Source organism: Aptenodytes patagonicus, chromosome 2, assembly GCF_965638725.1.
Source record: "Aptenodytes patagonicus chromosome 2, bAptPat1.pri.cur, whole genome shotgun sequence".
In the NCBI taxonomy this organism is placed as follows: Eukaryota; Metazoa; Chordata; class Aves; order Sphenisciformes; family Spheniscidae; genus Aptenodytes; species Aptenodytes patagonicus.
In genome coordinates, this window is record NC_134950.1 from 39,022,371 (window position 1) to 39,047,012 (window position 24,642).

Sequence of the window (24,642 nt, forward strand, 5' to 3'; positions counted from 1 at the left end):
CACACCACAGCGGGGCGAGGGGCCATGACGCCTTCTCCCTACGAGGGCGCTGGTATGCCCGCAAGAGAGGTGAACGGGACCATTTACGAGGCGGTGGCGAGGGGATCGACAGCCGCAGGACGGGGCTACCGGTGCCGCTCCCTCACCCCCTCAGCCGGTACCCGCCGTCGCCCGTTGGCGGGCTCGGGCACAGCCGTGAGCCAGCGGCACCTCGCGGCCCAGGCGGGAAAGGCGCCACGCCTCCCCCTCCGCCCGGCAGCCGCCTGCCCCACCGGGCTCAGCCTCCCACTGCCACCACTACCAGCCCCCTAAAGGGCAGCCCCCCTCCCTCCGTACCTAAGCGAAGGCAAAACCCAAGCCCACTCGTTACCCACAGCTGCGCGTCAGCCACCACCTCTTCTGGATGACTCTGCCCGATTAAGGACACAGCTACTGTGGGGTGCACTGCCCTCGCTTTACTATGGCCAGTCCTAGGCAGGTCACTAGAAAAGGGTCAGGCACTGACAGCGTAGTAAGTACTAAAAGACAAAGTATTTGTAAAACCATTTTCTCTCTTTCATTAATAAATATTGCACATTTAACTAGTGAGCACAAAGGCGGCACCGTTCCTTTGCTTCTACAGCACCAGAAGAGGCCTACTCCTCACAGGGTTCAGCTGTACCTTTCTGGAAGGGGAGGAACAATCCCCTTTTACTACAGACAGGCAAAAAACCCCTGCATTAGTCACAAACAGACAAATTTTACCTCCCTTTATTACGTATCTGCCAAAACAGGAAGGGAATACCACAGGTGGTTCCTGTGTAGGTTCTTCGACAGTCTCCTATCTAGGCTTTACCACAACTAGCGCTTCAGATTTCACTTTTCAGCACAGGAACCCAGCCGTCTTACTTTGAAAACCAGCATCATGAAATGCAGAGAGATGCAGAACGAGAGCACTAGATACAAAAGTATTGTGAGGCTTTACTGCTTCATGTTGTACACAGTCTGTTATCTTTGGAAGTCCTAATCTGACTGAGGCATTTCACTATATGAAATTATAGTAGAAGAAACAAAATGAACTTAAGTATTGCAAGTGATACATTTAACACATTCACACTTCGCCAGAAAGGCAGAGCCTGCTGAAGGAAAAAGTTTAATAAGCAATTATTAAGCTACTCTCCCAGAAATAACTTCAACTACCACTGCCATATTTTTTTTTTTAATTAAAAAAGGGGGGGGGAACCCCCAAATTTATGACGACCAAAAAAAAAAAAAAGAAAAAACCCCTCACCCTAGTCAGGCAGCTAGGTATAGACATCTTGGAAATACAAGACAAAGAAACTAAAAGGGGTGCTAGCTCCCACAGCAACAATTTCTGAAGTATCCCCTTCTCCTTCCCATCTCTCTACAGTACTGTACTTCCTTGCTGGGAGAAGCAGAAGGCAGCTACAGTACGTGCTTCCTTGCCATAAAGAGAAGGTACTAAAGAGTAGCCCACAATCATTTAGGAGTATACAGACTAAAAACTCAGTATGAGGATGGATACTTCCTTTCTTGCAATCAATTTCTGCTTTCCAGTCCATCAGAAAGACATGTTTTTTAAAAAAAAAAAAAAAAAAAAAAGGATAAGGCTGTTGCTTCCAAATGATTGTAACTGCAAGAACAGGACTCATGTAGTTGTTGGTTGTCCTGAACAGCTGCATAGCTATTTCCAAAGAGCAGCACTATGGAAAATGAGCGCCAAGCCACCAGTCCGCTCCCACAAATGGTACGGTTCCCTCCTCCTTTCCACGCCAACGTCAATTCTTACTTTTTACCCCAGCCACTTTCCAACAGCTCATGTAGCAACTGCTCAGCATCACTTAAGCACTATGCAGGAGACAGTGCTATAGGAGATACTCCCTGAGACAAGCAAGGAATCCTGTTTTAGTTTCCACTTGTCTGATGTTTCACTGTTGACACAACATTAATTTCAAAAGAATTACTATTTGATACACGCATTTCCCCAATATTCTCAATTTTTAACTGATCTTGATGCAATATGGACAGCATGTATCTTAGTTCTTATTTTGTCAAAAATGAGATGATTTTAGATATTGAAATTTATCTAACATTTAACTCTGGCTACTCATCAGTGTCTTCTCAGACTTCTCTCAAATCAAGGCATTTAACTGAATGTATTTATGAACAAAGAAAAACACAGAACATTTTTGAAGTAGCAGACAAAAATAAGTTGTTATTTACAAGTAATATATATAATAAAACTACTACCGTGATAGGCTTTTATACACTGTAACTGCAGTCAATTTTTGCATTGTTTAAAAAAATTTCCTTAAACAGAAATTGTTCAGAATTATCAGTTTGTCCATACACGTGTATGTTACGAGAGATACAATAGCTTTTCACATTCTAAAAATTATCAGCGTAATTTACATTTTTTTCCCCCTAATATCAAGTGAAGATTTAAAAATGGTGCAAACTGGAACACAAAGACAAGTAGCTATGAACGCTGAAATACAATCAATCTGGAACATATTAGTGTTTCAAACTATAAATCCGTGAGAAAAATCGCTAATATTTGGCATGATCCCCTCACCGCCCACCCCCAAAAGGTCAAAGCAAGATAGCCTTTTAAAGTAACAGTGATTATTGCATATTGTATCTTTGGAAAAGCAAGAGTTTTAACCAAAAATATTTTAATGTAGTTGAAATATAGACATATTTATCTCAAGGAGGAAAGAAAAGTAGAACACATGATCAGTCATGTTATCAAATCAATCCAGTTTGTTCTTGCTGTGAGTAATTCCCCATACCTCAGATAATCCACTTGAGTGAATGGGTACTTCAGCAAGGGCAAGAGCAACAATCCAGTTTTACATGATCAACTTTTCATTCTGTAGAAGTCCTTTAAGAATCTTGGTCTTAACTTATATTAACCCCTCATTTAAGTGCTGACAGGTAAATTAACATGTATTTCAAACTGATATAACAGGGAAAACATTTACCTTTTTTAAACCAGGACATACAAAAGACGATTTGCATAGTTACAATTCAAGCACAAAGTCACTGTAAATAGGTACAAAAGCATTTATAAATTTACTAAATTTGCTGCTGTCTGTGCCAGCCAAATCTTAGATAGGTATGAATGTAAACTTGAAGGGATTGAGGAGAACAGTCAGTGTTTTTGCTTAAAAAATATGTAGAGAACGCTTTTTAAAGGTTTTAAAAAATATTTTCTGCAGCAGGAACGAACAGTTCAAACCCCAAAGCAAGCCATCCAAAATGCCCAAATTCCTCCTATACAGCAGAGAAAGTTTGTTCATAGGTTTCAAACTTACATACAAAACGAGGCACTAGTTACACTATTTTGGAATGTGTTCATAACCCTAACATTTCAGTTCACCGCAAGACTTCCAAAACACTGTTGGCTTCTAACTTCCTAGGAAAACATGTCTTCAGAAGGTGGTGCATATGAAAATCCAACAAATGCATCGTCTGCCTCTAAGACACTGGCATTAACAATGTTGTAATCGGAAGAAACGCAAACTGAGTATGGGACCATTTCTTCTGTAAACACGGCATCAAAATTCCCAATATCATCTGGTCCAACCTAGAAAACAGAAAGATCTATCAGTTGTCATATTAATACTGTGTTTTAAACTTGTGTTGTCCTTTAGATTTCAAATTTAACTCTTGAGGCTATGTCATTCTTTCCTCTTTAAGCACAGGAAATTTAAGGAAGCACACCACAGCATCCCTGAAAACAGTTATTAAAAGCCTGCTTGTTTCTTTTAGGCTGGCATTCAGGCCAAAGCTTACACACCTTTATGATCTGATAAACCTAAGAAATGAAGAAACGTCTCTTTCTGAAATGACTGTTAGGGAGATGCAAAAACTAACACCCACCCCCCCCACCCCCCAAAAAAACCAACCCAAACCAAACAAAAAACCCAACCCCAAATATCAAAACCCGCCAACAAAAAAACCCCAAACCACACCAAATTCTCTTTCTCCCTTCTCCATCAATAATACTTTAAGTGTTAAATTCTAGCAACAGTACTGTTAGATCAGCTTCCCAGTAACACACCTAAGAACTAAAGCATAGTAATATTTAGTCACATCGAGAAGAGACAAGAGAGCTAAGGCTTCTTCACCAAACAGACACAGGCTCAACAAAAGGTGATGCTCTGATGTGACTTTAGGAAGGACTTCCCCCCTCTCCCCCCAAGTTTTTGGACAAGCAGTCACAGGTTGACACAGTTTAAACTAATGGGAGGATAAAGAAAAGCTGCAACTAAGGCTTAATAACTACAAAAAAAGCAGTAAATCGGTCTTTTGGAAAGTCTTCAAATAAAGAGGCTATCTGTATTTTTTTCTTTGGTCTTCAGACCCCACAAAAATTGACAGTACTTTGACAGGAACGAGCAGAGGGAACAGTGATATGTCAAACTGAGTTTTAAGTAAAAAAAGACAGTATCACTGCTCAAAAGTGTGACAGCTCAAAAGGCCAGTCAGCACCGGGGGGTTCCCATTCTTCGCCATTCTGAAACGAACATTCTTTGCAAATAGATGAGCCCTCAAAGGCGGAACGTTGGCAGGTATGAACTAAAACAGCACCGGGCACCTACCACATTAGGATTAAATGGTGGCGGAATCTTCTTCTGAAGAAGATCAGTCCAGCTGAGAGATTCAAAGAACGGGTGCTTTTGAATTTCAAGCTGCAGTAAGGAATAAAGATTTTTATGTATTTCAGAAATCCATCCTGTGCATCATAGTAAATACTACTTCAGACTGCATGCACATAAGGAAGTCAAGTCCTTCATCAGTTTATTTATTCACAGTTTACTTTGCAATAAAAACTGTAGTTGGTAAAAACAGCAATTAAAATTTGTTAGTCTGCCTCTACAAACTGGTTTCCTTTTCAGATCATATTTTCTGCTTTTATGCCTTAAAATCAACCACCTTGAAGTCTACCACAGAGCAAGAATGTTTTCTGTCAGTGTCTCTGCTCCTGCCTTAAAGTTTCGTTAGTTTTTGTAAAGCAGATCATTGTCTGAGAAGCGGCTGCTTCAACAACTCTGCAATATGCTTACAGTTATGAAGCAGCAAACAGCTATGCTAAACGCTACCATCCTTTCATCTTGTTCCACACTATGAGAAGTATGACATCATAATCTAAATGCTCTGTTACAAGGTCAACAGACTACCTAACGTTAAGGCTGCAAACACGACTATGAACATCTCACAATTAATGGATGGAAGAAAGAAGTCCTTCTAGATCATTCCTCATCGCACAGTTCTGAAGACATATATACTTTCTCACATCACCTTCTTGCAAACAAAGGTTTTGTTGTTACACTGGGAAAACATTTGCCATGATTTTAAGGCTAAAAAAAAAAAAGAGCTGCTGTTTGCACGGTACTAGTCTTCCTCTTTATCTGAAGACTGTTTTTCATGTAGTTAGTTAAACTGACATTACCAGAAGATAGCCTTTTCTTTTATTTCCCAGTTTCACAATGAACAGTGAAACCTACCTTAGTACACCTTAGTGACTGCTACACCAGGAATTGTGTTTCCTTTGCTGGCAGGTACAGCAGCAACCAAGCTCAAAATACTTATATCCCACGACAATCATGTCTCTCCTATCCCCAACAACTTTCAGGGATTGACCACACTAGCGTCTTTAATGAAGAAATAAAAAGAAGGAAAACAGAGACAGAACAGAGCAATCTCTATCTCCACCTATTAAACCTGTGCTGTGCACATAAATTGGGTCATGTCCCTTTAAATGAAGTACTGCTTGATAAATTAGGACATTACATACAAAATCTTCCCTTGCTCCAAGTCTGCTTTGCCGATCTTTCTCCAAAAGTTCTTCCAGAATAGACCAGGCTGTAAGACTGATTCCTGGGCGCAAAACTAGGGGTTTATGAAGAATATTCTCATACATCTCAGCAACATCACGGCAGTAAAAAGGAGGCTAAAAAATAAAAGTTATACATGAATTTGAAGCCACACGCGACATTTTGTTTCATGTGTATGGATCCATAAATAATTCTGTAAGAAACACAAACTGCTAGCAGTGAAGAAGAAATCTACCTCTTCTTATGCACTGCTAGCTTCTAATTCAGTCATCACCATTGCCAGATCTTAACACTTGATAGCTTCCCCACCCACCTCCTCTTCTCCTAATGTGTTCTCACACTCCTAAGTGGCCATAGATGCCACCCAGCTTCAAAGTTCCCATCGAACTTGCCTGAAAAGAACATGGGAGTGGAAAAACAAATTTAACTCCCTATTTAAGGTCCTATGGGAGGAGATAGAACTCAAGACAGCTAACAGAACAGATTGTTACTGGAGTGATTGCATATGACTAGAAGAAGCACAGTAATATTTTTTTGGTTTAATGCTGCATCAAGAAGTGGAAAAGCTAGGGGAAATTCTGGGAGACCTAAGTAAAAAAAAAAAGTATTTTATTTATTCCAGTATTTAGCAAAATTTCACTTATAAGTTGGGTTTTTTTATTGGGTATTATCACTGTTGATGCAATGTACTCTCTCATTCCCTCAAAGTGATGACTACTTGTCTTCATTGGTGTTGATGACCAGCAGTTCACTGGAAAGTAAAATTTTAGACATCAAGAGGCAATGCAAAATCCAAAAGAGAACAGGTGCTACGTTAGGTATAAGACAAACTGTTCATCCATTTAAGTGGAGTATTTCAATAATTTGCAAAAGTTAACATCTTTAACAACACTCCAAGGTTACTTCACATAAAGGGGAAGGAGGGGGGAAGCAACCCCTGCCCCCCACATATTAAGTACATACCAGCCCATAAAGCATTTCATAAAGAACTGCACCAAGGCACCACCAGTCTACTGTGTTGTCATAGGGCTGCTTTTTAATGACTTCTGGTGCAAGATACTAAAATAAAAAAATAAATAAAAAAGTATTTTAGAGCATTAGGCTAGCAAGAATAAAACCTAGGTTTTAGTCACATCACAGTAAACACCTTCAGGAAAAGTTGCTTCATAGCAATTGTAAGACTGCTAAGTATTTATCTTATCCTTCAACAAACCTGGCAAATACTTCATCACCATCTGGTCATTTACCAAGTAGGACAGCTGTTTTCCCAACTGAAACAATACTTCCCACACACTATTGTTTTGCCAAACTACTTTGCCACCTCTGTTATGAAGCTTGTTTACATTTCAGATAGGTTGCTGCACTGTTGCAGCAGCAACATCTCTCAGCAAGCTGGCTACTAGCCATGCCTACTCTGCCATCCTCAGCCTGTATGCTCTCCACCCAGTACATAAAAATGAAAGGAGAAGATCTTAATTCTGCTTCAAATCCATCATTATTGAGAAATTGTATGACCTATATCAAAATTGTATGACCTATATTAAGTTTCACTGTAAATCTCGATGAGGGCATGAGTTGCGAGTTGCTAAATTAGACATTCTTGTCAAATAGGTATCACTTGACTGATCTGTGATATACATCCAATACCATCGAACACTGAATGTCAATGCTAACTGGTTTCCATCTGCCTTGCAAGAAATCTACTCAGCATCTCAGAGCTTACTAACACTACAGCGCAAGGACAGCCACTTCATAATATGAGACTATTCTTTGTGAATATGTAATATAAAATTACTACGGATGGATCATCATCATCTCAGTCCTCGTCTACAGCACACACAGTTTCTAACTTCTCAAAACAAGAGGATGATCACTTCTATCATTCCAGTATCCAAATTCTGAAATTTAATTTACAAATAGATGATAGCATTGTAAGACAAGGCACAGACTGAAACTCAGTTTGATTACATCAGTCTTTCTCAAACTTTCTGTATGTGTGAGTGCCCTGTAACTCATTTGTCTACAGATGACCCTGCAAAAGCATGAAAAGCAGCTGAAATATTTTGAACTCAACTACTTAAGCTTTTTCTAATCTTTCACAACCTCCTTTGAGCTTTTTAGGTGTTGGAACTCACCGAGTCATTCAACTCAGTGTCTAGAAACACTGAGAAGATCATTATACTTCCAGCAGGATCGTGAAAGATTTGAATATGAATCTTGGATTAGAAAGGCTAATACACAACTGCTATGTTTAGTCTTGGTATTTTTAAGAACTCATATGAAGCAACAGCATTAGCATCCTCCTATGTTGCAATTCATGCAAGTCCAAGGTAAGTGTGAAGACTAAGCCTCTGAACACGGGGGAAAAAACCCACAGATTTTCTCAAACAGATCCAATGTTCTATATATTGTCCTTTGAACTTCCCAAAATATTCAACAAATATTGTTTCAGCTCACATTTACCACTCAGCTTGATGGATTCCTACTCTGATCATAACTAGGATAAGTTGTCACATGTTGCCACCTGCCTTTTTTTTTTTTTTTTTTTTTTTGAGTTCAAACGTTTCAGCTAAATGCTACTCCTCACTCATCCTTCACTGCCTTCAAAGGCCTTTTCTGTAATTTAAAGTATGTTTATCAAATTCTCAAAGCCACTAATCCTGGCATCTCAGTGAATCCCTCATATGTGTTCAAGACTTCCAGATTCTGAGTCTTCCAGCCTAGTTTTCTTAGTAAAAAGAGACAACAGAGTAGAATTAACTCAGTCAGCAAGTTCAGTTTCACGCATATGCAAAATTTGCTCAAGACTCACAGATCTTAAGTCCTTATAAACTTACTAAAAATCAGTGGCAGAATGTGCTAAGCAGATTCATATTGCCAAATCTGTTGCAGCCGTTACACAAGCTAACTGTCCTGTGTCTAGCCAGCAGTCAGGAGACATGGGAGGAACAGAATGTTTGAAAAGGGCTGGAAAAAAGGAGGAAGAGATGCGTTATGGGGATGTGGGTAGTAAGTAGGAGACACTGTGTATTAGTAAAAAGGACAAAGAACAGATCTGCAGGAAGCTTGTCTTTGGTTTGGTTTCATGGAAGAGCTTGTTAAAAGAATGCAAGTCTCCAACAGTACAAAATGGAGTATTTGATCTTCCAGTTACACAAATAATAATAGTCATTAATTACTAGTCAGAAAACCACGAAAGTTGCCAACATACTTCTGGTGTCCCACAAAAAGTTGCAGTGGTATCAGAACTTGCAATCCCTTCTTTACAAAGTCCAAAGTCTGTCAACACAATGTGACCCTGTTTAATAAAGAGCAGTATTTTAAAAACAGAACATGGTCAACATGTCAATACACGTAAGTGTCAATTTTGTGAGAGAACACAGAAAACCAAAAATAATATTGCCTACTTACTAGTGAATCTAGGAGAATGTTTTCTGGTTTTAAATCCCTATTTTAAAAAAGAAAAAAATCGTATTAATTCAAAACAGCAGTCACTAACACAAGAGCTTCAGAGGCAAGGACTTTTATTCTTCAGCTGAAAGCTTCCAAGTTTTGGTGAAATTCTTATGTTCAAGTTTCCCGTAAGATGATTTCACGTAGTGTTTTTTATTCAGTAATTTGTCCTATTTTGAACTTCTGCAGGACAAGGATACATTTCAGAAACTTACCTGTACACTATATTTATGGAGTGTAAGTAGCCCAGTGCACTGGCTATTTCAGCAGCATAAAATCTGGCTCTGTGCTCAGGAAAGGAACGTTCTCTTTGTAAGTGAAAGAACAGCTGTAAATACGCAAATAGTAAATAAGAACATTACACACAAAACCCCAGGTTAATAACATATAATTTTAACAGTAAAAAGTAATTTTATTTAGCTGTCCATAATAGGATTTTCAAAATTGGGAGAATACTGATCACAGCCCATTGTAAAGGATCATTTCGTTCCTCCCACCTAGAATTAGCAAAATAGAGAGACTCAAATCCAGAACGCAACCACCACATACCTCTCCTCCATTAACAAAATCCAGGACAAAGTAAAGCTTTTCTGTTGTTTGGAATGAGTAATGTAATCCCACCAAAAATGGATGTTTCACATTTTTCAAAAGCACATTACGTTCAGCCATAATATGTTTTTGCTGTAAGGAAGTAAAGATCAATAAGTAAACAGGAATGATTCTGTAATTAAGGGAAAAGGGAAGGGAGGTGGGTGGAGAAAGAGTATTTCTCTTCACCTCTTTCCTATTAAGAACAATTTTTTTCTGCAGCACTTTGACAGCATAGTATTTCCCATCCAGTTTTCGTTTTGCAAGAAGAACCTGTGAAATTCAAAACAAATGAAGAAAAGTGCTTGTTGCAGTTCACGTTTTATTAGTAGTATTTTCATCATTTCAGCATAACTGGAAAGTATTCGTGCTATTTTTTCACAATAAAGTTTCTTTGCTTTTAATATAGTCAATCAGCAATATCATCATCAATAGAGTGAGCTTACAGTTCAGTAAAATCTGTCATGATAGTGTTATCATGAAAGACCGAATTATAACATTTATTTTCCAGGACCTGCTGAATCTCTATCAAGACCAATTTCAGCTGGTTTTGTAAGTTTTACAGATAATTTAATGGAAAACAACTTGAAAAATAACCTGAAAACAAAGATTTAAAGAGGGATTCTCTGTTGCATCTTTGTAGAATATCAATATTTCAGTCACTTTTCAATGGGCTGTCGCTCACACTGCTCCATAGCATTAGGGGTTTCACAAACAGTCCATGCCAAAGGGAAATACACAATTCGTACTCCAGCTGCTGCATAAGCACAGGGGTACCTCCCTTCCTCTCTGGGGGAAACAGAGGATCCCTATTGCTCTTAACGAGAAAGGGAAACCCTCCCTTTTGTTACTCCCAACAAGTGACAGAGGCAGCCAACTGCCGCAACAGGGAAAAAATGGCAGGGCTATAAAGAAGCAGCAACAGGGATCCAATACGACAGTTTATACGCCACCCTAGACTGACACCACTTCCAAAACCTCTGGCCAAGTCTCGCCAACAGTCACTATGCACAAGACACCAGCTAGCATCCTTGCACCAGGATAAGACACAGTAATAAGAAAGCTCACCTTGCCAAAGCTGCCTTTCCCAATGACTTTCAGGAAATCAAAGTCTGTTGGTTTAGCACTGAAAGATATTTAGGAAGGAGACAGGTCATCTGGGTAGAAATTACAAGCTTTATAGCTGTACGGCTGTCTAGTGTAGCCCTTGAGTTGTAATGTGAGAAGAACAGTCTGTTAGCACCTTCCTTTATTCTTCATTCTACCCAACACCTAGACTTCTGCAGACCTTTCCCTTGGGAGACGACTCCTCTGCATTTTGCAATTCCATTTTCCTCCAGGGAAAGTGTTCAAGTTGCATCCTTCGAGTTTATTTTATTTTGTAAGTTTAAGATGTAAAGGAGGAGCAAGTGGATTCTCAAGCTTACGTGAGGGAAGGAAGGACAGACCAAGTTTGTTATCTGTTCTCTCTTTGCTTATCCCATCCTTCCCTCCATCTATTCCTCTCTCATTTTAAATTACAGCAAGAGGAGGGACGCCCTAACACCTTCCTCTTCTGTGTGGGTATGTATGAACTCACTCTCGTTTTTTCCACTTCCCACATCACCACTCCTTTCAGTTATTTCCCAGGATTCCCTCACTTTTTCCTAAATACAATGCAGAGATATTTTTGTCAGCAAAACAATTATCCATGTTTTCGAATTCCAAAACAACAGTTACATCACCATACACCTCTCCATTTATTGCCCCTGACGGGAAGTACTCTTAAATTTCATTTCTTATTGTAATCTATTAAGCATTTTCCTCCTGTTAGCCCAGAACAAATCTGTGAGGGAAGCAAAACCAAAATAGCAGTCATCTCCTAGATGAGAAAAGCACAGATTCACACAGAACTGAGAACAGAAACTCTACAGAAGACAGCAGAGAAGCAAATTATGACGGCAGTAACTAGGTTTGTAGTATCAACAAGGCAAGCTGCTCCTTTGCCATGCATTAAAACAAACTTGTTTTCGGAAACCATTCACATTCTTAACAGTTGTGCAACCACTCCCAAGACTTGTCATCTTTGCTACAGCATCCTTAAGTAAAAGGATAGCAGCCTAACAAGATCGGAAGCTTAAAAGGAAAAAATATTTTAACAGCGGTTGTTTATGTAGCACAAGATTCAATGTTTTGCTTCCTCCTGAGCAGTACAAATTAATAAATAAAGGCATATAGCCAAAGAACTTTTCATACTATTAACTATTACACTCAGTCTAATTTTTCAGGTTTTAAAATTAATTTTAATAAAATTTCATTAAAATAAAGATTTTATATTAAATTTAATTTCATTTTAATTCAATTTAATTGAAACCTACTGAGGATTTCCAGATGGTCCCAAGTTGATATTCTGTGAGGTAGAGTTTAGCTGTTGGGAGAGACAAAGAGGTTTATTTTTAATTTTTTTTTTTTTTTTAATTCTCTCTTGTATTTCAACCAATATTAATTTCAAAATACTCTACTAATTTGCTCAATCCATACCTTCACACTTGTTACATTAGATTTTTGAAGAGATCTAACATCCAGATTGGGAACTTCGTGAGTTGAACTATCTGGCCATCATCACCTTGTCACATATTATTTCTACACACATCATATTCAAGGATGAAGATAATAAAATAATTGTGTCCAGACACAGAGGACAAGATTAGGAACAAAAATTTAAGAGCGTGTCAACAAACAACTTGTTCCTCATCCAGAATTTAACCCTTTCTGTATTTGCTCTAGGAATATATTTTCTACCTTTTATTATAAATTTTCCAAGACCTTACCAATAAAATAATTTTAAACCCACACTGTTTATGCAAGCAGCATTAGTGAAAGACATGGTGCTTAAAAAAAAAAGTGAACATTCTCCCCGCCCCAAGAAAAACATTACCGACCTTTTCTATCCTGACATTAAAGGTTAACTAACTCAATTCCAGGAATGGCATGACTCTTACCAGTACACACCCAGGCAGAATTTGTAAGTTACAAGGAGAGGAGGAAGCCACTGTCATTTAGGTAATTTTCTCCCTTTTGTTTCTGATTAAAAAAGCAGTATTTGTACCCTCATTGTGGTTTTGGACTTTATCAGAGAAGGATAAACTGCATTCAAAGACAAGTCACCTGGGGACAGGCTAGCGGGCATCACAAAACCAGTACTCCTACAGCAGCAGAGAATGCCCCGACAGCAGTGCTGGATACTACTATTCACTAATAAGAGCCAATCACACAATAGTACTGGACAGTTTTAAAAAAGCTACTATATAAGTTTTAAGATTTTTCTTTTCTTGAGGGCTTGTTTTTGTTCCTTATTCTTCAGCTTCATCACTTACAGTAACGAGAAGGTGAATTTTCTATCAAAAAGTATGGTCCATTAGCTCTCTTCCTATTTTGGAATTTGTTGTGGCATGACACATCATTAATTTTCCACAGAAGGTTTAGATCATTCCACATTACTTAAAATACCTTTCAAAGGAGGAGGAAACGGGTATTTTAAATTAGAGTTTTGCTGCATGCTCACAGTGCTGTCAAGCACTTAAAAAAAAAAGGCAGCAAAGACTGGCATCTTTGGAAGTGAAACTTTCAGAAAACACTAGATCTGCTGTGGATCACACACAAACCAAAACAACAACTCTTACATCTTTAACAGGGGCTGAATAAGAAGAAAAGCACTAAGATCACATCTGTATGCCAAGAAGTAAGCCATAGAGAAAACAAGTTTAAATATGGCACTTCTGCCTTCCTAGAAATACTACTTTTTTCAAACAGCACTGTTTCTGGAGGCTGTAAATTAATTTTCAGAGAATCCATCTAGCTATGTAGTGGCTTTTGTGACAAAAGAGGCTTCAGACCTCACACAGTGTTATATGTGAAATGATATCAAATCCATCCTTGCTCCTGAGGGACTTTTAGAAAGACTGCATTCCCCCCTCCCCCTTCCCGAGAATTGTATTTCTCCCCCTATTTTAAGAACACCAACACACAAGCAAACAAAACAACGATTAAACATTCAATCTCCCCTGCTCCTTGCCAGATGTTCTTAGCAAGAATCTTTGAAGAGATTGCAAAAACGGTGACAGCTAAGCTATGACTAAAGCTGTGTTTCTTTAACCCATATAGCAAGTGGGGAAGAAGCAAGACAAAGCTAGCCATCACTTTTACCCCTCTCTGCAGTTCACATCTGACAGAAAAGTATCTTGCAGCCCACAGTGGAACACATTTGTTTAAAAGAGCACGGAGGGGATTTGCTGCGAAACAAACCAGTAATTTTCAGTAAACAATATAGCTAAGATTGCCCTCAAGTAACTAAAATTTAGAAGACACTTCTACTTCTGTTTTACTACCTTCCGACTGCTCCTTTCATCTTCATCCTCAGATGGATCCGACTGGTGTTTTGGGTTATCCATCTGAAGAAATGCTCTGACATCTGGGCTAGAAACACAGTTAACTTCATTAGCACACCAATAATCTGCATGATTTTCAGCCATAACTATAGGAAGCATAGGATTAAACAGCAGTGTACAGAGCAGTTACTCATCACAAAGTTTTATATTTAAGTTCTGGTAATTAAGGACTGTGTACAAGAAATGCTTTTATAGCAACATAATTCAACTGCTAAATGTGTTACATACAGTACATAAAATTTTCCACTTCCAAAAAACCTGACATGTTAAAGTATATGTATGTGAAGACTTCATAAGGAAATGCTCTGCAGAACTGCATTGAAAGGTAATTATCAGAAGAAAGAACACTATCCAAAGTATGAGTTCTAACTGGCTAGCAACCACCAGGAAACCAACTTTCTTTCAAAAAACTGAAAAGTTTAAAACCGTTTTTAGTTTTCCAAAATTAATGAAATAGTCCAACACAATACAGAATGAAATAAATAGTCTGTATCCCAGAGAGAGATGCATGTCCCAAGAGGCACATGGTAGGAACATTCCTGTCCCCATTCACTTTAAAGCGGAAGATGGAGATTTTGTATTCAGAACGCATTCTAGCTGGGCACTGACAAGACAACGTAAGAAATCCTTCCAGTCAGATGCAGAACAGAAACACTATCCTTCAGGAACCAGCAAGAGAGACTACAAGCTTCCCACAGGAATAGGGGGAAACATCCCTAAGGAGATGCATTTTAAGGTCAGCATTGGTTTCTAGGTTCTGTCTTGGTGGGGCCTGGGGGAGGAGGACTGGGACAAAGGACAAAGTAAAAGAATTCCGAGAACCCACTCCCAGGAGGCAAGGCTTACCCAACAGTAAGTTCAAAAGAAAGTAATGTCTGTCTTAACCATAGCACAGTGAGGGAGTGAAGAATAATGTAATACAAGTGAGGCAAAATTAATTCCTAAACAAATGGATATCACGTATAGCCTATATACCACTTGAAGAGATGACTTGAATCTTTCAAGTTCCTTCAGTTCACTAAAGGCAACCTGCTTATCAAGGAAGAATCTTACCAAAATTTTAGAGATAAAGTTCTTTGAGAAGGTCTCAGGGCAGCCACCGACAAACTCTGCATAAGCCGAGTTTCAGTACAGGAAAAGCACTAACTTACTATGGAGCTGCTCTTTTATCTTATCCCTAGTATATATAAAATAGGGTAGTTTTATATAAGAAGCAGACACACTTGCTTTGCTATTTTCAATCCATTTCACCCTCCACATTTCTGTAAAGTGAGGATCAGAAGAGATGAGCTGTTTCTGACATTCCTTCAGCTCCTGTATTTCACATTAGCATTACTGAACTTAATTCATGTCCTATGCTATCTGAGGCTCCCAGTCTCCATTGCTTACATTCTGTATTCCTAAACCCTATTTGAAATCTGTTTCAGTTACCTTCAGCCTTTCAGGTTTAAAATACAGCAACAAGACCGGTCACACAATTTCCCACCACCATTTCAGTTTAATTCTTCCCATCTTATATGAACCCCAAATTCTGACCTATTTCAGGGTCTGTTTTGCATCCTGAGTCCCAGGAAGACAAAAAATCACTGTGGTTTGAATATTGTAGTAATATTGGCTCATGATGCAACAATAAGTTTCAAAATCTTTGGATATCATAACATCAAGAATATAAAGTTATGGCTAATGCTTTTCACTAGACAGAACAACAAAACCAGACCTTAATTACCTTTCAGCATTAATTATTCTGGACAACTGGGTGATTAAATAGAGCATGTTGTAATACATCTCAAATAGTTACTATAGTAACTTTGTCCATGACTGAATTCACAGCAGAAAAAAAACCCAGCACATTCACAGTAAAAGGCTGCTGTACAGTTGCAGGGCATTCAACAATCTCCGCAATACATGGCAGCCAGAAACATAACTGATCAATGTTACATTGTTCACATTTGTAAATTTAAAAGCACTGCAAAGAAATAGTGATTAAAAAGAAAAAGTTTAATGTACCAATTTCTTAGCCAAGATTGCAGCAAATTATGCAAAACGCTATACAGATTGGTAGGACTTCTATGCTGTATTAGCTCACAAGTATTAACTCAATGTATTTTAAAATACACTGAAACTATTCCTAAAATAAGCTCACATATCAAATTAAAAGGACCAAGAAAACAGTTTAAAGGGATGCTCGATATACATTGTACATATACTACCAGCAAAAGTTATTCTTGTCTGGATTTTTATGATTGACTGGATAAATTTAGTTTATGGATTATCTCTGAAATCCACGAAGGGGTGTCAAGCTCTGCCTAAATACGGTTCCTTCTGTGATACTTGTTCTGCATTAGCCTTCCTGCAGAAACATATGAAGCGGCACAAAAATTTTGGACACACCCACAAATATGAACAAGCCCAAAAAGTTACACAAATTTTGAAGCAAAATGGTAAAATTGTCAGTGACAGAACCTTAATGTTTAAGACACACTTTATTTAAATAATGGTGCCCAGCTCCTCCCTCTTCTCCACTCACCTTTAAAAAAAAAAGTGAAACACTGCTATCTTTCCTACAGAAAGCAAAGGCTCAAAAAGCCACAGTGATTTTAAAAGAGCACAACTAATGTAATGCAAGGTTTGCTTTCCCCAACATGGACTGCAAGATCTTACAATCCAGGAGTTTCATACTCATTTTTATATTCATCAGACTTTGAAACCAGAAAAATCTAGTCACTCTGGTATTCTTCTAGGGAACAAATGCAGAACCCTGCTTCTCACTTAAGGAAGTGGTAACTCATTTCCCCATAGAGGTTGCAGGGTATTGTCATCCTTGAGTTCTTCAAGTGTTACGCAAGTGTTCTCATTTTCATTAAGAAGCTACTTTGGACTACTTAAAAATAACTACGTTACATCTTTAATGCATTCTCTATTATACATTCGGATTCAAACAAATTTTCTTTGGATATGTTCTGATAGACAATTAAATGCGTTACTTTTTCAGTGAAGACCTGCATTTGAGGGGGCGAGCAGCCCAATTTGAATAGTTGCTCAGTGATTTAGGGGGCCTCACAGTGCTCACAAGTAACCAACTCCCAGCTCCTATCCAGTCAGCAAGGGCAATGCATTATCAGACCTCTATCCCTTCTGACTTTTTTTTTTTTTTTTTTGCAACATCTGCATTCTATCCGCAGGAGCAAGTTCTCAGCTTGAAGCTAGTCCACTTAACTCCCAATTTGGTCTAAGCCAATCCATCTTGCCCCATATTCCATCTGACAATGATTGCAGGAAAATCCTTATCAACCATTACAGGGTCTCTCTAATCACTCTAACGCACTTTAGGTTTTTGTTGGGTTTATTATTGAGCAGAAAGGTTTGGCTTTGATACAATATTCAACAAACATGTTAGACCCAAGAACAAAGTCCACTGAAGGAAGGGGGGGTGGGAAGAACACAGTGCTGCATGTTTCAGAGAATAATGTAAATATTACCATCTTGGACACACTGAATCTGACATCTGTACTTTTCAATTCAGATGTTCAGGTGCCTTCCCTTCCAGAAATGAGGACATCATCATGAACCATCCTTAAGCTTTTAGTGAAACAGTTTTCCTAGGTAGGACTTAAAAATGTGACATCCTGATACTGGTTTTAATGCTTAAAAGATGTAGTGGAAGGTGGACTTCCTTAAAGTTCTGTGAGAATGCATAACCCCCTAAGTCTTTCTTGTACATTACTAACTTTACATGACTTATTTTACCTAATATCAAATTTAATTACCACATTAAAGCGAAACAGTCTAAGAAAGCAAGGATGTGGACTATCTGTGAAGACTCAGTCACCACATATTCCTTGAGTAGTTTCTAGCAGATTTTACAAAAAAAAAAAATCATTACAACCACGGTCATAAAGTTTTGGTATTTCTTCACTAATAACATTCATTGGCACATAGAAAAGGTGACAGATTATGTAATTGTTAATATGATTTGTTGCAATGGAGCACTGCAAAAAGTAAAAGCTCACTCCAGAAAAACAAAGTACCCTGCAGTTATTAAAAGAAAAACACAGAAATTACTATAAAATTAAATGCTTTTGCACTGAATTGTGAATTAAAGGCTTGCTTTTTCTCCCACATAAATCACTTACTTTAAGGGTGGGGTGGAGGAGAACAGCACAAGACAAACTTCAGTCTCTATTTTGTTTTTATTGTAGAACTATGCCTAATAAGCTTTTTATTTAACACACTTTCAACAGCACCAAAACACTTTATAAGACCTATTTCTCAATACTGATTTAAGTTAGTTTTAATGGATCAGACAGGCTAAGTGCCATGTTAAAGAACATAAGATTCAGCTACAGACGTATTTGAGCGTAAAACAATTTTAAAAGCTCACAAAAATTTAAGAAGGCAAGTGGATTTGAGGTTTAGCTTTTTTTTTTAAGCACACAATTTTGTGATGGGCATAAAAAAAGAAAAGTACCATTTTACCTTTGGAGAACAAATAATAGTATGTTTTGAGACAAAGTATTTTGTAGTTGGACATACTGACAACCAAACAGGGGTGGGGTTGTGCTAAATAAAACCAGTGTCCTTTCCTAATGTAACAAAACAGATTAGCTTTCAATAATTAGTTATTTTAAAGTGCTTTCTATTCTTTCCCAGAGAAGAACACGACTACGACCACAAACCTCACAGTATTTGTTCTAGTGGAAAACTATTCCACCGTAAAGACTTTGTTTCAAAATTTTTTCCACTTATGACAAGGAAGTATATATAAAATGCTTGGTTTTTTCCAAAAAAGAAAGGAAGTACATATGTCAGGTTAAGAGGACATTAAATAGTTCATTTGTTGGGGGAAAAAAAAGAAATCTGACTGCACACTGCAAACCACAGCAATATTCTGTTAGATTTTTTTTTCCTGTGGGAAACTGGCAGTTTCACAGGTTGTACAGATGGGCTAATTAAACAAAGCATATGTATTAAAGACATTTACTCAACACTAAAGCCAAACATAGAGCGTTACCATTTTACTAGTTCAAGTAACATAGAAAGCTGCATGGATTTAGTTTAAACTGATTAGGTATAGATTTAAACTGAAAGAAAAAACTGCAGTTTACCCCCCAAATCAGTTCACAAACAGAAGCGCTGTCCTCCAGATTTAACTGGAGCTGACTCGAGCATATCACCATCTCTCATTCATCACCGTCCCACTGATGGAGGTTAACACACCTGCAGTTCTTCTGACAGAACAGTTTATGTGCAAGCTTATTCATTTGCTTTAGGCAGGTCAGCTTGGTTATTCCAAACCACCTAAGCAAGCTGATTAAGCTACTCGGTTAACAGGCTTAAAACAAGTTCTGGAGTAGACACATGAACTGCTCTAACAAAAGGATGCAGGCAGTGACTTACTCCCAGAAGGACTATGTAGTAGCAAGTGACAGTGGAGTTCTCAAACAGTAAAGCTATCGGCAAAACAAACACCTGCCCTGCAGCAATGGAGTTTACGCTGGAATCTGTGCCTCTTGAACTAAAATTAGTTAATTGTCTGCACGTTTATTTGTCAATCAGTTTTCAGAAAACAAAGGCATCTTTATAATGTTCATCAGTCTGTAGATTTTTTTCCTGAAGGAATGAACAGCCATATTAAAGTTTATTTATTACACTTAAGAGCACTGAACAGGTAGAATACATTTTCTGGTTAAAAGTACTTAATTTGCAATGTTGTATTTGACATCTCACGTCTTTTAAATAGTCCTTATAAAACAGAAATGAAACTACTTACTGGTTGCATAGCTCTGGCTGTCTAACTAAATTCTGAATGAATTCATTCAGTCCTGCTCTTCTCTGTTTAATGAAATCTGGGGCGGGAAAAAAAAAAAAAAAAAGAGGAGAGAGATTTATTAGAATGATCAGCCAGGCTGTGAAAAAGACTTATTTTCAAATTTAGGTTTTTTTAGGACTTGAACAGCAGTTAAAGAGAGACTGGTTCATGATTGGTTCTGTATATGAAAATCGTAAGCTTAAAACACTCAAGTGAGGTGAGAGAACAAATTTCAGTTTCTCTGCTACACTACCTGACAATGCAGAAAGCCAGGTGGATTAAAAGTGCACTGAATTGCTCCAAGAACAGCATGTAACCACAGTGGGCTAACCTGTGCAGCCTTTGTTGCACGGGTTAGCCCTTCAGGGCCTCATTCCACTCAGAAAAAAGCCACAGGCAAAACTCGACATCAATTGCACAAGTCAAGTTTTTACACGAACAGTCCCACCAAGCAGCATAGTTCCATAATATACGTATGGCAGTGGGAAAGTTGCACAATTCATCCAGCCAGCAGGCACTCAGATGTAACCATTAAAGATAACTAATTAAAATGGTGGGGTTTTTTTCCATTTTGGACATCATCTCTAACGTAAAAAAAAAAAAATAAATACTCAGAATCTCCACCTTCATCCAAAGCTTAACACACATAACTTTTCTTGAGCAATATGGAAAGATACACAAGGGACTTGAAATAGAAAGAGAGCTCTAACATGAAATAAAGTGTAAAACAGAATAATCTAGTTTTTCATTGCTCATATCAACAATAATTTGTATGGAAAAAGAATACTCTCTTCTGTATTAGCTTTTAAGGTATTCCAATGATTCTTTCTGTCACATATAGATTACTGACAACTATTAAAATTTTAAATTAAAATTAAATTTCAATTAAAAGCTGTATTTCAAATATTAAGAAAAATGTTCATATTGTTTCAGGGATGAAATCCCTAAACCCTTGTTAGGGCATTTAATAATCCCAAATTACTGACATCAAACAGGAAGGTAAATCTGCATAAAGATCTTACGGGAGTCACCAACATCAGCAGTTTCAGTATGGTGGATGTACAATGCAATCAGCCACACTAAGCCTACACAGCTATCCACGCTGTTGAAGATAAAACACCTGCATCACGTCAGTTCAAATGTATTCTGTAATTTTCTAGTTCTGTATTCTGACTGGTTTCTATGATTTCCCTCTGCCCCATTTTTCAAGTTAAAACAAGATTAACTTTGAAATAACCTAAGCAACAATAAAAATGGAGTGTTTAGATGACAATGTATGTTATGACAGTATTTTTGGTATGACTTTGGGAAAAGGGATATATAAGTTTCACTCTACTGCACTTACGACCCCAATGCAATAGTATAATGCTGCATACCCAAGCATGGATTGACAGAAGTAGAATACCTTTCCACCATTTGTAAAGTATGTGACTTATTTCAGAAGCCAGCAGAAACATCACATCAAAGCTTCAATAAATCAGTGTTACAATAAAGAATTATTTAAATGAGTATCATGGCTCCATCTCCACCCTGTCCCCCAGCAAGAAACATCTTGAGAACTATTTAGTTTCTCATGCTTCAAGGATTTCAGGATAGTTCATGGAAATTTAAAACAGGTCTGAGAACTTTATTAAAACTATATATGTAAAACAAAGTTTTAGGGTTTTGGGTCATCCCCCCCCCATTTAAACTCCAGTTTCCTAAATTTGACTCCAAGAAATCCACCTGTACATTTGGCTGTACAGCATGCATGACATTACTACGTCTTCAGCCAGCTCTGAAAAACCCAAGGTCAGAGGAAAGGAAAGAAACCAAAACAAAACAAGAAGTCCCTGTAGACATAATACATGCAGAACTTTTGGCAATCATTTACATCTTCATTTGAAGCGGACATCAGACCCTGGGTACTTGTATTTGATTATTTTAATAAAAAAAATAAAAGGGAGTTTCATGTCAGGATCCAGATGATTAACTGTCACTGCCAAAAATTGTTTGAAACAACTTTCAAAAACCCAAAACAACACATCCCAATAAGTTCAACATCTTTGGATCCATTTGTTCTCCAAATGAGAAAATTACATGCTTGAAACAGGTGCAGGAGGAGCTGAAACTACAAACACAGTCTGATCACATCAGCAAGCCAGGGGAGGCTGGGAGGTTCCAAATGACCATCAGGAAAACCCTGAAGTAAAAATGGCCTGAGTGAAGCGTATAAACACACAGAGCAAAGGCCTGGCCTCCTGTTTGCCTTTTTATTTATTCATTGGTGGTGCCACCTAGGTTAATTCAATGCACTTTACAAGTGATTTTCCATTAGTATTTTGATGTGGACAAAGCAAGCTTAATTTGCACCTATCACTGCTAACCGGATCACATCATGTTCATATCAGACAGGCTTCTGTAAATAGAACAACAGGAAGAGGTTCATTTTCATCTAAACTGTACAAGGAAGCACATTTAGATACAGAGAGTTCAAAAGCCTTCAAAGATAAATCCTTTAGTGATTTCATTTTTCGGGGGGGGGGGGGGGGGGGGGGGGGGGGGGGGAAGGGGAAGTCACACAAAGGAAGTTTAAAATTTACTAGGCATATGTTTAGAAGAATTTGGGGTTTGGCTTTTGCTTTTATAGAAGAGATTACACCTGACAGTTCAAAATCTCTCATAATCCTGAATATGGGAGGGTTGGGAGGAGCTATAGCCTTCAGCACGAGAGGCACTGGGCCACTAAGCAATACTTTGTTCAAGATCACAAGGTAGAATACATACCTACGCTAGTTCCTGTTCTTGACTGAAGCATGATTAAACTTTGCTTTAGTCACTGTTTTGAGGACTGGTGTAAAATTCATCTAAGATAGGTTCTTGTAGGCTGGAATAGATCAATTTTCATATAAAGAAACCGACAAAATGAGTAACAAGATGATAACTTACCGGGATCAAAATTATCTCCAAATATTCTTTTAGCTGGAATCTTCAGGTTCATGGTGGGAAATTGCTTCTTTAGCTGTAGACAAAACACATACAATCGGATTATGCTTAGACATCAAAGTACCTAGAAATAATTGCATTTTGTTTGTTTTCTGACGAACAGTTTGAACATCTGATTATTAGTAATTCTGCTCCTCTCTACCATCTTCTCTACTTATACATTTAGAGGAAAAAGAAAAAACAAACCCAAAACAACCTGTTTGTTTGCACCAGTCATACCCTTCTAAATTCAAAGGCCATCTCACTTTAGAAAGCTATGGACTACTGCAGCTATCTTCTGCAATATTGGCCAAATGATTTTCCACTTGCCTCAGATTAAAAAAGTAAGCTAGAATTTCAATCTTGGTTTTATTCTCCTCTGTACTTCCTTCCTCCATCAATTCTCTCTCTCTCGGGTTTGTTTTTTTTCTTGTCTGCTTACAGAGGGACATACGCATAAGGTTTAAGTTGGGTCAGGGATACAGGCCTTTGGTTTTTGCCCAAACAACATTCTTAAAGCTTCAGAAACCACAGGTGGTCTACCCCTAAGTCAAAAATGTAAATAGATGAATAGCCTGTTTTACAATACTGCATTTGATAATTTGATTATATTCTACACTTGATAAACTGACCAGAAGATCATATACAACAGTACTGAATTTATCAAAAAAACCTGACACGAGTCAAGCTTTGATTACATTTGCTTCATCTTCAAGCGCTCCAGGGAAGAGCAATCTTACTCTCATCCTCTTAAAGAGATTAGTTTTCTAATACAGTAGCTGGCAATTTGTCTTTCCTTAGAAACATCAGTATCTCTTCCAGTTAGTTGGTGTACTATACTATATGAATTACACTGAATAGAAACTGGACTAAATGTCCTCCTGGTTATGCTTCCCCAGGACCTCCACCACTACACACGTTAGAAAGACCAGCGCTGAACCAATTTCAGCAGAGCAATGCTAATCTGAATAGCAAGACAATGTGGCAAAGGGAACCGGATCACCAACACTCACTCTGCAGGTATCGAAAAGGGGATACTTTGTTTTCACATCACTTGCAAGTCTATCCCAAGATCCAGGCAAAGCATAGCATGGTGCATCCAGGCTGACTTCAGCTCAGACCTTGTGAGACAGCTCCAAGCTCACTGCCTGCATTTGTACACCACTGTCACATATAAATCCATGTACAGCGAGGCAGAAGGGAAAAAAGCCTGACTACTTCCCATTGGGGCAATGAAAGGGAAATGGAGGCACAGATAAGCAGCTGGTAATCTTTTCTTATGGGGATCACAGAGGAATTATTTCTTTTGTTAAAGCACAAATTGTGGGCTCTAAACATGAGGAGCTGGAGAAAAGCACGGACACGGGACATATAACAGACTGCACATCTGAGCAAGTATTTGCCCCACTTGCCCACTATGTAAAAGGGACAAAATCCTCTTCTAGCAACCAACCCAAGAAATCCGTACTTAGTTGCAGAAGAGGCCTATTTTATTTGGACCACTGCCACAAAATTTGGCTATGAAACTGCAGGTAGCAATTGCCATGACTGACTTAAC

At 38.2% G+C, this 24,642-nt stretch overlaps 1 protein-coding gene across 10 annotated transcripts in view; it reads right to left on the reverse strand.

Moving 5' to 3' along the window:
- Positions 1 to 2,195: 2,195 nt before the first annotated feature.
- The window catches only part of SGK3 (serum/glucocorticoid regulated kinase family member 3), a 61,316-nt gene continuing 38,869 nt past the window's right edge, over positions 2,196 to 24,642 (reverse strand). For 9 of the 10 annotated variants that reach the window (XM_076329615.1, XM_076329612.1, XM_076329610.1 and 6 more), the window contains 14 exons: positions 23,049 to 23,121; positions 20,082 to 20,157; positions 14,252 to 14,339; positions 12,242 to 12,291; positions 10,953 to 11,010; positions 10,074 to 10,157; positions 9,846 to 9,977; positions 9,512 to 9,624; positions 9,255 to 9,291; positions 9,055 to 9,141; positions 6,807 to 6,902; positions 5,804 to 5,959; positions 4,608 to 4,697; positions 2,196 to 3,589 (listed from right to left, as the gene is read on the reverse strand). In XM_076329615.1, the coding sequence (XP_076185730.1) occupies positions 3,419 to 3,589; positions 4,608 to 4,697; positions 5,804 to 5,959; positions 6,807 to 6,902; positions 9,055 to 9,141; positions 9,255 to 9,291; positions 9,512 to 9,624; positions 9,846 to 9,977; positions 10,074 to 10,157; positions 10,953 to 11,010; positions 12,242 to 12,291; positions 14,252 to 14,339; positions 20,082 to 20,157; positions 23,049 to 23,121 (1,311 nt within the window). In that variant the 3' untranslated portion in view covers positions 2,196 to 3,418. The remainder of the gene's footprint in view (positions 3,590 to 4,607; positions 4,698 to 5,803; positions 5,960 to 6,806; positions 6,903 to 9,054; positions 9,142 to 9,254; positions 9,292 to 9,511; positions 9,625 to 9,845; positions 9,978 to 10,073; positions 10,158 to 10,952; positions 11,011 to 12,241; positions 12,292 to 14,251; positions 14,340 to 20,081; positions 20,158 to 23,048; positions 23,122 to 24,642) is intronic. The other variant, XM_076329617.1, reaches the window with a different exon arrangement.